At 48.3% G+C, this 13167-nt stretch overlaps 1 protein-coding gene across 4 annotated transcripts in view; it reads right to left on the bottom strand.

Annotated features, from left to right (window-relative positions):
• LOC119185027 (galactosylgalactosylxylosylprotein 3-beta-glucuronosyltransferase S-like) overlaps window positions 1–13167 on the bottom strand; it is a 345200-nt gene that overhangs the window by 206978 nt on the left and 125055 nt on the right. For all 4 annotated transcript variants that reach the window (XM_075886420.1, XM_075886421.1, XM_075886422.1 and 1 more), the window contains one exon: window positions 4318–4427. In XM_075886420.1, the coding sequence (XP_075742535.1) occupies window positions 4318–4405 (88 nt within the window). In that variant the 5' untranslated portion in view covers window positions 4406–4427. The remainder of the gene's footprint in view (window positions 1–4317; window positions 4428–13167) is intronic.

Here is a 13167-nt window from a genome sequence, read left to right as displayed (position 1 = left end):
ATTTTCCGTCAAGTAGGAAAAAGACGCCCCACCCGTCTTTCTTCGGGTGAGGAAGCAGGATAGCATGCGAGGAAATGAGAAGCTGCGCTCTTGTGATGCAATGGTGAGCCCTGACCTGACCACACGTACCCGCTGCAGTGTGCGAGAGCGTGACTTTTCACGCCGCGCTGCACCCTCTTCCTATGGAGAGAAAAGGGGCGCAGCATCGCATAGCTACGTCTCCTTTCTCTGAATAGGCAGAGGGCGCGGCGCCACAAGCGCTGCAGCGCGTGCGCTATTTTGAAAAAAAAAATGTGCAAAAAAATGTACTAATAAATTTCACCCCCACCCTCACCATCTGCATCATGCTGCCGCCGATTCGTTGAACTAAAGTGTACTAGAATATGGGGTAGTGTGTTCGGGCACCTTCTCTTGCCGTGCATCGCGTGAAGTGGCGCACGTGGACAAAAAACTGGTCCGCAAGGCGGCCCTGCAGTAGCACGTGTTGGCGGTGTTAGCGTTATTACGGCTTGGTGGCGTTAGCCACTGCCTGATCTAAAAGGTACAGCCATATCAATCCATCCATCCATCCATCCTGGCAGGATTGTCAGTGTAGCTAGGTGTTCTGTGGTGTAGCTCCACCACTCTGCCTTCTCGGGTGCTGTTCAGTGACCTGTTGCTTGTGTTTTTCTGGCAATGTGTTTGCTGGCCGCGCGACAGTAAGACAATGCCGACTCGCTGGTGACAATCGCACTGCTTTTCACCTGGTTGCGAAAAAGGTTACCAGTCGAAAAAAGGTGAGCAGCCATCGCTTTTCGCTATACCAAAAGCCGGAGCCTGGAGGAAGGTTTGGGAACAGAACTTACATCGAAAGAATGGGACCTTGGATGAAGGCTGCTCTGTATGTGAGCTACACTTCGAGCCGTCATGCGTTCTAAAAGACTACGTGCGCGTTATGAAAAGCGAAAAAGTTCGCGTACCACGTAGGAGACCAGAGCTGACGCCGGACGCTGTGCCTACATTACTGCCCAACGCTCCAAGCTACTTACCGAAGAGAGCGACACATCCAAGACCTCCGAGAAACCGGAAGAGCTCGGCGGTCGATTCTACCATACACTAGAACACTGCATCATCCTGTGTTGACGGTGAGGGCACTGATTCAGGTTTGACCATGGACCTTCCTGCTGACTACGAATCCGAGGAGGCGAACACTACAGGGACTACAGTCTCGCAGGAACGCTTCGGCAAGCTTTGTTTACCTTCAACTTTTGGGAGCTCGCACCAAACCTCGTGTCAAAGACAGCGGTAATTTAAGTGCTGTCACGATTTCACGACAAGTTTTACGTGCTAACTCACACGGCTTCATGACTTTTTCATGAAGGGTATCAACCAGTCTCGAGAGGCAAAACGAAAAAAAAAGCTACACGCGAAAATCAGTCAGTGTTCCGACAGGTGCCACCATGATGAAGTGATTGGGAACTGATAATTCTACAGAATGGCGGCATATTCGACCAGTGTTCCGCTCACTGCAGTATGCGCGCTCGTGAATAGTTTCTTCTTACAGTCTCACAGTGGTGTCAAGTAATGTTTCCTTTTGACTGTACAGTGCAATATCCCGGCCGCAGCAGCAAAATTTCGGTGAGCGCGTATACAAAAATGCCTGCACTTATATTTAGGTTCATGTTTAGGGACCCAAGATAGTCAAAATTATTCTCAAACTTTCCACTACGGCGTGCCTTTAAATCAAATGGCAGTTTTGCCACCTTAGCATGATGAGACTATGGAAAAGAACGGTGCCGCGTGCGTTAGGAGGAAAGTCGAAGCTGTTGAAGGGTGCCTGCAGACTGCGACTCGTTATAGCAGTAATATAACAAGAAACTTCCGGGTTTATAGATGCGCCTTCGATACCTTGCGCTTCCTATATTTTTTTTATTTGTTCACCAACCGACCTTTAAAAACTGCAGGCGAATTGTTTCTTATGCTTCGCCTTCGTATGTTATTACATGTTTTTTCTGTGGTACTGTGCGTTGCAGCTTAATGAAATTTTGTTTTGTTTTGAATGCAGTATGAACACAGCCATTCAGAATGCTTTTCGCGAACGTGTCAACAAGTAAACACAAAAGACTAATAAGTGCGACGCATACAAGAGCATATCGCGGGATTAAATCGCAGCAGTGGTGGCTGCTTTTTCGGCAGAAGCGCGAATGCGGAGGTGCGTGTACCTAGATATAGGTGAACATTAAAGCACCTCAAGTGGTTGAATTTCTGGAACACATCACTACAGTGTCCTTCATTGAAATGTGGTAGGTTATTGAAATTAAACCCCTGCTATTACTAATATCAAAGTACACAGGTGCATAAGTAGCAATGGGTGATGTGACAGGATGAATGGATGAATCGAAATGGCTGTACCCTTTAGATCAGGCGGTGGCTAGCGCCACCAAGCAGTAATACGTAATGAACGAAAAGCTAGATTTATTTTTCCGATAAATAGTGAGGTTCAGGATTCGTACTTTGCAGTGAAGGATTTATTTTCACTGGTGCCTTGACTTTAGCCACCAATTGGATAACCTCCTTCAAGTTAATTCTACCCATTTAAAGTCTACCTTGCCCTCCCTGTCCCTAAACCCCAATGCTTTGAAAAACACTGCGCCGTAATCCTGAACCATAGGATGAAGCCCTTTACAAAACATAATCACGTGTTCCGCAGTTTCTTCTTCCTCTTCACACGCACTGCATACCGTGTCTACTCCTTCGTATTTGGCCCGATATGTCTTGGTTCGCAATACTACCCTCCTGGCCTCAAACTGTAGAAAACTACCCCGTGTAATATCATAGAACCTTTCCTTGGCAATTTCTTGCTTAAAAGTTCGATATATCTCTTGTGCGGACTTCTTAAACATGCCAATTCTCCACATATTGGTCTCAGCTTCCTTCACCTTCTTAACCGATAATTCTTTTTGGTTTGGCCCCCGGCTGTTTTTTAAAAATTTACCAGTCAGTTTTCTGGTTCGCTTCCACCATTTTGTATCTACATTCTTGATGTACAAGTAGCTGAATACCTTCTTAGCCCAACGGTCCTCCCCCATTTCTCTCAATCGCTTCTCAAACTTTATCTTGCTGCTACTTCCCTGCCCTCAAATGATGTCCATCCCATATCACCTTGTACTCCCTGATTTGGTGTATTCCCTTGAGCTCCTAAGGCAAGCCTACCCATTCCAAGTTGCTTAATTTCTTATCTTGCTTGAACTTCTGATCTCATGCACAAGACCGCATTGCCGAACGTCAAACCAGACACAATGACCCCTTTCCTTATTCCTCTCACAACTTCATACCAATTGTAATTCCACCGTGCCCTGTTTTTCATTACCACTGCATTCCTGTTACATTTGGTCGACACGCTCGCGACCGACACGTATAACTCGTGTCGGTCGCGAGCGCCACCGCGCGGTGCTTACTCAAAACAGCCCATGCTAAAATGGCGCCATCTCACGGTTTTCGATTCTAACTGCGACAGCCATGGTTTCTTCCTGAACACACTACCCGATATTCCAGTACACTATGGTTAAACCCCACGCTGTTCACGTCCGCCGCCGGATATGGAAACACCAGTGCACCGCCTGCAGAGACATTCCGAGCGGTACAAAGGTCTATTTAAGTACACGCGAGCCATACATTAAAGCGCTGCACGCGCCCGATGGCTTGTAGCCACCAAAGAGAGCTAGAAATTTCTCCCTCTTCTTTCTACAAATGATGGCATTAATTCCGAAATACATGCCAAAACCCTGAGGTTCATAGCCATTGTATGATTTGAACATCCTGAGCTGTATAGTTAACGAGGCTGCCACGAGATGCCGCAGTCACGTGCGCGCAGCGCACGATCACAATAAAATTGTGGCAGCTTGGGCTAGTATCATGACAACACGATAGTTATAGCGTGAGAACAGAACGATGACAAAGAGACAAGAAGGACACGAGCGTAGCGATCGTGTCCTTCTCGTCTTCATTTCGTGGTTCTGTTCTCGCGGTATAACTATCGTCACAATAAAAGTTAAGCCGCGCACTCGACGAAAGACGGGCCAAGCGGGTGTTTAATATCATGACGATTGCTAGCCACCGGGTGCTCCTTGCCCACGTGTCATCCTTCCCTCTTCCTTCGCAGCTTTTTGCATGCTCACTGGTGCGAAAGGAGAGAGAAAGTGCTTGAAGCGCCGGCAAATTTCTGTAATTCTGTTCATCCTTGAGGTGTTTAAATAAGTTTGCGGCAGTCAGTTTCTGTAGCAATAAGCTTTCTGTAACGGTGTCATTTGCTTAGCGTAGTTAAGTAGTTCTGCTTACCGTAGATAAGTAGGGCCAGCAATACGACGGAGACCACGCACACACCAATCCTTAGCCATCTTGTTCGGCACATGGCGTAAGCACTCATGGGCAGCGATGTTGAGAGTAGCCTGAATGGGGTATGAAATCGCATGAAGCTTTAGAGTCAATGAAGGGTATAGCCTATCTGTAGTACATCTAGACAGCTATTTCGTGCTTGGGACAAGTGACTATAGCCATCTTACTTAAAATACATTTACGCTACATTAGACGAGGACAAGACAGAGAAGTACTTCAGAGGACAGCGCCCGTCTTCTCATGTACTTTGCCGTCTAGTCGTCGTCTATTCTAGCACTTCAATATGTTAGGGGCAAAGCTTCTAATGGCGAGGGTCTATTCATTCCTTGTATATACGTACGTGACCGCCTTTAGTTCCACCTTGGCCAACTGCCCACTACCTCGTTCTTGCAAACATCCCACTACGCCTCATGCCTGATCAACCACTTCACAAACCATAAACGAAATACTGTTGAGAAGTGGCTAATATGAAATACAAGATGGTTGTGTACTTGTACATAGGTGTGCGTTAAATATACATAGATTGTGACACTGTGTCTATCCCTTGTCTGTTTGTAACCACCTATAGAACCACCTTTGCAAACTGCGCACTACTTCGTCCTTGCAAACATCCCACTACGCCCCATCACCGAATCATCACTTCACCGACCATAAAGAAGTTATATTTTGAAGCGAAACCGAAGCGTGGTATAGCCACCGCTTTCGAATAATAAAATTTCTCGTATAAATATATACAGTGTTTGTCACGTCCCTGAAGATGTTGTGGGCGATAATCCCGGATGGATCACGGTTTAGCGATGAAACCCTCCAGCACTTTGCGCCACTCATTATCATTTACGCTGTGGATATGCTATGATTTTAAGCGAAAATGTACCACTGACTCTCCTCAAAACGCATTTTGTTAAGTGAACTACCACATTGCTTCGTCCTCTTGGCTCCTTTTGTGTGTTGGCGTCGACATCGCTGATCAATATTAACACTAATTGATAGATTGAAAAATGCGCGAATATACCAGACGTCATATCAACTTTTGTTAGAACAGCTTCGTTTGCCCTGGAAAGAGTAATGCGTTCATAAGCGATATATCCAAACACATAGTTTAGACATACACCCACTTCATTTCTCTTTTGGTGCTTACAAAGAAGGCGCAATTATATGAACGCACTCAGAAGCGCTTTGAAGTAACGGCAGCTCGGCCCACGCTTGAGAAAAAAATTTAGTTTTTACTAAAACAAAACGTCAACATCACACGCAACACTATCAAGTAAGTGTTATACATTGGTGTCGATTATACAGTTTTACACACAAAATTGACGTAATATACAAATTGGATTTTCCATTACAACTGCATGGCAAAAACGCATCAACCACTATATACAAAACATGGATCATGAAGTACATGAATGTTCAATGTTGCGCTAAAAAAATTCGGCATATCGCACGTACCTGGAAACTGACGTTATGCGAAGTATGCGGAGAGAAGGTCATCGTGTTGCAATTTTTTTCTTGAGCAACACGTCATGAAATGACGCTAAATGTACGTAAACGTTGCACACACAGACATACGCTGAAGAGTGGCAGATGCTCATATAAGCAGTGTTTTGCACTTGCGCAACGATGTTGACTAGAACATGCGTATTAGCAGCACCAGAAGCTGATATGAAGCGCTGATGCTCACGAAACTGCTGGCCCAGGACACTGCTACATAAATCAACTTCAGCTTATGACACCTAACCACAATTGACGTTAACCTGACGTGACGGCTGTTTAAAAAGAGTACATATGTAATATTTATAAAATTGAGTAGGCAGCACTGCAACCACTACTGACGTTTCACGAAGATTAGCGTCTATATAAAAAGTAGTTCCCAGACATGGCGTAGCTCTGTGGTAGAATGCTTGACGGGCCCTCAGAATTCTTGGGTTCTATTCCTACTGGGACCCTCCAATTTATTATTTGAATCCGTCAGGGGGTCAACGCTGCCTATGCAAGGTTTTTCTTAACACTGATATTCATTTTGTGCGTTCGTTGGGTGGACGCTATCGATGTCGGGTATCGCTTAAAGCTCACGTCTTAAAATTGCACATGTGTGTTTTTGTCATTCCTGGGCAACTACTAAGTGTCAATCACCTGTGGAACATACCCGCATACCAGCGGCACATACCCACCCGTTGGTATGCGCCATTGTATGGTGGGAAGTGTTTGATGATGTACGTGACGGCATTGTGACATTATTCGTGCCTTGACCCGTGCGTCATATTCATCAAACCATCTTACACTCCCATACTAATTTAGATTGTTCACGCCAAATTAGGAAGGTGATCACGAGAGCACCCAAACGTAAGCGGCTTGATAGATAGATAGATAGATAGATAGATAGATAGATAGATAGATAGATAGATAGATAGATAGATAGATAGATAGATAGATAGATAGATAGATAGATAGATAGATAGATAGATAGATAGATAGATAGATAGATAGATAGATAGATAGATAGATAGATAGATAGATAGATAGATAGATAGATAGATAGATAGATAGATAGATAGATAGATAGATAGATGGATATATGGATATATGGATCGATGGATGGATGGTTCACGTCAATCACGCGGCGCAGCATCTTATAGGGTCCAAAGTACCGGCTAGGTCCAATAGAGGGTAAAAGTAGAGGCTACGGTGACGAACAGGAGTCCACACTCAAACTGTGTCTCCTGAACCAAATTTCATAGACCTGGCCTTCAGGACCAAGACAGGCACGTCTCGATAGCGGGTATTGTAGCGTCGTGCATCTGCCTCCTGTTGCAGACTGATATGTAGCCGCGGGGCTGTCGAGCCTCCTTAACACGTTCGCTGAATTCTTCGGCGTCAGCTGTTAACTGGTCAGCGTCTTGATAGAGAAGCATAGCGTCCAACATAGTTTGAACTTCACGGCCGTATAGAAGGCGAAATGGCGCAAATCTCGTTGTTTCCTGATCAGCGGTGTTGTAAGCGAACGTCAGATAAAGTACAATGTAAATGCAAGTTCAAAAGCGGTATCAGCGTTGGTACAGAAGCAGCAAGAGCTGGCCGGGTGTACGGGCAGCACCGCAGCAGCAACCAGGCAGTCTTAGCTCGTGCCTCTCGTCAACGTGTCGATGTCGCTGCAGTAGTGGGCATTCGTCTTCAATACACTTCGTCCCCCGTCGGAAAAGTTGCCACTTGCACAGGGAAACAACAACAGCGACAACAAGGAGCCATCCTGGCGACTCACGGTAAACAGAGTACGAGAGGATTGTAATAAGGTTTCAACCGCTGTACGTGAACGGCTTCACGACCCCGAAAGCGCTGGTCTGTGGATGGCGGAACGGGTTCCACGATGTAGTTAACAGGTGAAGTCGGCGAGACAATGTGGTAGGGTCCCTGGTATTTTGAAACAAGCTTCGAGGAAAGGCCTGTAGGTACAGCGGGAACCGAAAGCCATATAAGAGTGTCCGGAACAAAGTTCGGGTACGGCTGGCTATCGTCACGTCGAGATTTTTCTCTCCACTGGTCGACAGTTGTAAATGACTGGGCGAGCTTATGGCATTCCTCGACACGGCGGGCAGCTTCAGAGATGGGCGTAGACTAGAAGGAATCTGGGTGTTAGGGTAGAATGGTATCTAGTGTGGTGGAAGGGTCTCGGCCATATAACCGGAAAAATGGCGAAAAGCCCGTAGTTGCCTGTGGAGCAGTGTTATGTGCGTATGGTACGAAAGGCAGAATGAGGTCCCAATCGGATTGGTCTGAGGCAACATACTTAGATATCGTGTCCCCTAGGGTACGGTTGAATCATTCCGTCAATCTATTTGTCTGCGGATGGTAGGCGGTGGTAGTCCGGTGAATGATACGACATTCGGCAAGGAGTGCGTTGCCGACTTCAGAGAGGAATACACGTCCTCTGTCGCTTAGAAGTTCACGTGGTGCGCCTGACGAAGATTGAAGTGCCGCAGGAGAAAGGAAGATACGTCACGTGCTGTGACAGCAGGCAAAGCGGCTGTTTCTGCGTATCGCGTCAAATAGTCGACAGTGACAACAATCCAACGGTTTCCGGAAGCCGTTAATGGAAGAGGCCCGTAGAGATTGATTCCAATGCGGTCAAAAGGCCTCGCTGGGCAAGGAATTGGCTGGATCGGACAAGAGGTATGATTAGGCAGAGCTTTCCGTCGTTGGCACTGCCAGCATGACTGAATGTACTTTCGCAAAAAGGAGTACATGCCTCGCCAGTAAAACCGGAGGAAAGTCGAGCGTATGTTTTGAAGATGCCCGCATGTGCGCACTGAGGGTCAGCGTGGAAAGCTGAACATATTGCAGAATGAAGATGGCGAGGTATGACCAGTAACCACTTTCGGCCGTCAGACTTGTAATTCCAGCAATAAAGGAGGTCATCGCGGACCTCAAAGTGAGCCGCTTGACGACGCAACGTTCGAGAAGATGGAGAAGTCGACGTATCTGAAAGGAATCGCAGAAAAGAGCTGATCGAGTCATCCTTACATTGCTCAGACGCCATGTCACAGTTTTCTGGGAACGCAACCATTCCGTCCATAGCCGATACACATGCAGAGCTTTCGGAGGACACAGGTGAGCATGATAGAGCGTCGGCATCAGTGTGACGTCGGCCAGACCGTTGTCTGTAGACTGTTGTCTGTAGACAACACGCATGTCGAACTCTTGCAGCCGGAAAGCCCAGCGAGCTAAACGGCCGGAGGGGTCCTTCAACGTGGATAACCAACAAAGCGCATCGTGTTCGGTGACTACATCGAAGGGGCGACCATATAGGTACGGTCTAAATTTACCTAGAGCCCATATAATTGCCAGACACTCCTTCTCCGTCATAAAATAGTTCTTCTCCGCTTTGGTGAGGGTACGGCTTGCGTATGCGACTACGTACTCCTGGAATCTCAATTTGCGCTGCGCGAGCACGGCGCCGAGTCCAACATTGCTGGCATCGGTGTGTACCTCCGTCGCAGCAGTCAGGTCGAAGTGACGCAAGATTGGCGGTGGTGCAACTTCTCGAAAGCATCTTCACAGGCGGATGACCAAGCGTAACTTTTCGAGTCATTGCGTAGAAGTTCGATCAAGGGGGCGCTGATCATCGCGAAATTCCGAATAAAGCGGCGGAAATACGAGCAGAGGCCAAGAAGGCTGCGCAAATCCTTCAGAGACACAGGTTTAGGGAACTCTGCAACTGCCCGAAGCTTGGCGGTGTCAGGAAGAATACCCTCTTTAGATACAACATGACCGAGGATGGTGAGCTGACTTGCGCCGAAGTGGCATTTCTTCAGGTTGAGCTGAAGGCCGGCGTCAGTTAGGCACTCCAACACTTCATCTAGCCTGCGGAGATGCGTTGGAAAATCCGGCGAAAATATAACCACGTCATCCAAGTAGCACAGGCATGTTTTCCACTTCAGGCCATGCAAAATATTGTCCATTATCCGCTCGAATGTTGCGGGTGCGTTGCAAAAACCACAGGCATGACACAGAATTTGTAAAGGCCATCAGGTGTGACAAAGGCCATCTTAGGCTGATCTTCAGGTGCCAGAGGGACTTGCCAGTAGCCACTCCGTAAGTCAATAGAAGAGAAGAACTCCGCACCTTGGAGGCAGTCAAGGGCATCGTCGATTCTCGGTAACGGGTAAACGTCCTTTTGAGTTATTTTGTTAAGACGACGGCAGTCAACACAGAAGCGAATGGACCCGTTCTTCTTCTTAACGAGAACGACGGGAGATGCCCAGGGGCTATTCGAAGGCTGGATGACGCCACGCTTGAGCATGTCAGCTACTTGATCATCGATTACTTGGCGCTTGGCTGCGGACACGCGATAGGGTCTTTGACGCAATGGCGCATTGGTTCGCGTGTTGATGCGGTGACACACAGCTGACGTGCAGCCGAGGGAAGTATGCTGGCAGTCGAAGGAAGAATGGAACTTGTTCAGCTGTCGTAGAAGCTGAGCACGTTGCGAAACGGTTAACGTGTCGGCGATGAAGCTGCTAAGTACGTCAGGCCTAGTAGTCTGCGGCGAAGAGGCACAGGTCACTCCGGCGACTTCGTGTTCGGCGGAAGAACCAGTCGGCATGTCGATAATTGCAGAAGGGTCGAGACTGTAAACATGCCCGACGCACTCACCCCGAAGTAGTGTTACAGGACATGACAAGAGGTTCGAGATGAGCAGTCTGCTAACGCCATCATGAAGTTCTAGAAGGGCATAGGGTTGCGGCGAACACTTGCGACGAACGAAAAGAGCAGATGGCGTGAAAAGGGCACTAGACTCGGCGAGCGAGTTGCACGACACCATGGTAAGAGCGAAATAGTGCGGCGGTAAGATGACGTCTTCAGCAACAAATAGTTTGTCACGGTCTCATGAGCATCATATAATGGAGCATCGTCAAACACTTCAAATGCCACCTCAGCGCGAGGGCAGTTGATGACGGCCTTATTAGCGGAGAGAAAATCCAGCCCAAAATGAGGTCATATGAGCAGGAATCCAACACTAGCAATTCAATGACATAAATGAGGCCATCAATCGCGATGCGAGCAGTACAGGCAGCGGCTGGTGTGATATGATCTGCACTGGCTGTACGAAGTGATATACTTGCTCGTGGCGTCATAACTTTTTTGAGCAAACGGCAGAGTCTAGCACATATCAATGAAACTGCGGCACCAGTGTCGACAAGAGCGAGTGCAGCGACGCCGTCCACATGTACGTCAGCAAAATTCGTTGGTGAAGTGAGAGGCCTTGGTCTTTTCGCTGGCGACACAGTTCCTGCCCCTGGAACTGTGGCAACTAGTTTTCCCTCTCCGGCGATGAAGGGCGACGACGCATCGGTGATAGCGAGCGGCGGTTAACAGGAGGGCGGTGGTTGGCATACGATGACATCTGGTCGGGTTGGCTGAGAGCCTGTGAACGAAGGACGCGGTGGCACATACAGGGCAGGTTTGAAGCTCTGGTCGTAGCTCTGGCGGTAGACAGGGATACGCCGACGGCGGTATCGCGCTCTATGGCCAGGTAGCCCACAGGCAAAGCATATTGGGCAATTGTTGAGTGTACGCCAATGTCCACTACTCTAGACGGACCTTGGCTGAGCGAACCAGGGAGTGGATCGCAGCGGCACGGCTGAGGGTAGTGACGTAAAAGTCTGAAGAGGTGGTCGAGCCGCCAATTCAGCATAGCTTAGAGGTGCATTTACCTCGGCACAGGCAACAGGGATCGCCAACGATGAAGTGTCACGGTCAGATGGCACAGCCGCGCAAACTTGCTCCTGGATGACCTGGCGAATGTTTGCTGGCAGAGGTGACCGTTGTTGGCCGGCTGTTGATAACAGCGATAGCTGACGAGCGACGTCAGCACGAACAAACTTCTTGATCTGCGATAGCAGCGACTGAAGGTCAGATGTGATGGTCAGGCTTGAGAGGGTGTCATCCGGGACGTTATGGCGTCGCGTGAGAAGACGCTGTCGTCGCAGCTCGTCGAAACGCTGACACAGCTCGATGACCTCAGAGACAGTGACTGGGTTCTTCGAGAGCAGCATTTGAAAGGCATCGTCGGAAATGCCTTTCATGATGTGTCGTACCTTGTCAGTTTCCGCCATCGACGGGTCGCCACGCCGGGAGAGGTCGAGGATGTCCTTTATGTAGCTGGTGAATGTCTCACAAGTTTGTTGGGACTGGTCTCGTAGGCGTTGTTCTGCGCCAGGTTTGTGCACATCAGGGCGTCCAAAAACATCTGCGATGCAGCTTTTGAAGGTCGTCCAAGTGGGGATATCCGGCTCATGATTTCTGTACCACAGCTTGGCAACATTTGTTAAATAAAACATCATGGTACCAAGCTTTGTGGGATCGTCTCATTTGTTAGTAGCACTGGCTCGTTCATAAGATTGCAGACAATCCTCAACGTCTTTCTCGTCGGTGCCGCTAAAGATGTCGGGTTCTCGCAAGAGCTGGGCATGGGGACAGCTCCTGCATGGCAAAGCCAGTGGGGGTGTGAAGACAGCGTTGTCAGGCATGACGGACGGCAGCTTTCGGCTACGCAGTTCCAGGACTGGGGAAGACCGCAGCACTCTCCACCAAAATATAATGTAAATGCAAGGTCAAAAGCGGTATCAGCGTCGGTACAGAAGCAGCAGGAGCTGGCCGGGTGTACGGGCAGCGTCGCAGGAGCAACTATGCAGTCTTAGCTCGTGCCTCGCGCCAACGTTTCGATGTCGCTGCAGTAGTGGGCATTTGTCTTCACTACAAATGTGATATCTGATCCCATGTTTTGTGCTGGACGTCATTTTACATGGAGATTGTATCGGTGACTGTCTTATCGCTCGGTAAGGCCGTTGCTCTGTGGATGGTAAGCAGTCGTTTTTCGATGCCTAGTGTTGCTTAACTAAAAAACCTCGTATATAGGTTGCACAGTGAACGCTGTCCCTCAGCCTGTTATCACTGTAGAGAAAGCTGCATGACACAATACGATTTGGCACACAAAGAACTACGCTACCTCAATATTTGGTGCTAGGTGTAAGGCCTCTGTCTCAGTATAGCGAGTCAAATAGTCAGTCGCAACTACCACCCATTTGTTGTCGTTGGTAGTCAGAGAAAAGGGGCGGAGAAGGTCCATTCTGTCTTGGTAAAACGGTTCGTGAGGCGGGCCAATGGGTGGAAGTAATCAAGCTGTCTTGCTTGATGGTGACTGGCGACGCTGGCATTCACGACAATCTTTTACGTACTACTTGACGTTTGCTAAAAGGCCCAGCCAATAGTACACCTCGGATAGGGGGGTGAATGTTC

This window comes from Rhipicephalus microplus, chromosome 2 (assembly GCF_043290135.1).
Source record: "Rhipicephalus microplus isolate Deutch F79 chromosome 2, USDA_Rmic, whole genome shotgun sequence".
NCBI classification, from domain to species: domain Eukaryota; kingdom Metazoa; phylum Arthropoda; class Arachnida; order Ixodida; family Ixodidae; genus Rhipicephalus; species Rhipicephalus microplus.
Note: the sequence above shows the minus strand (reverse complement) of the source record. Positions and strands in the feature narration are given on the sequence as shown.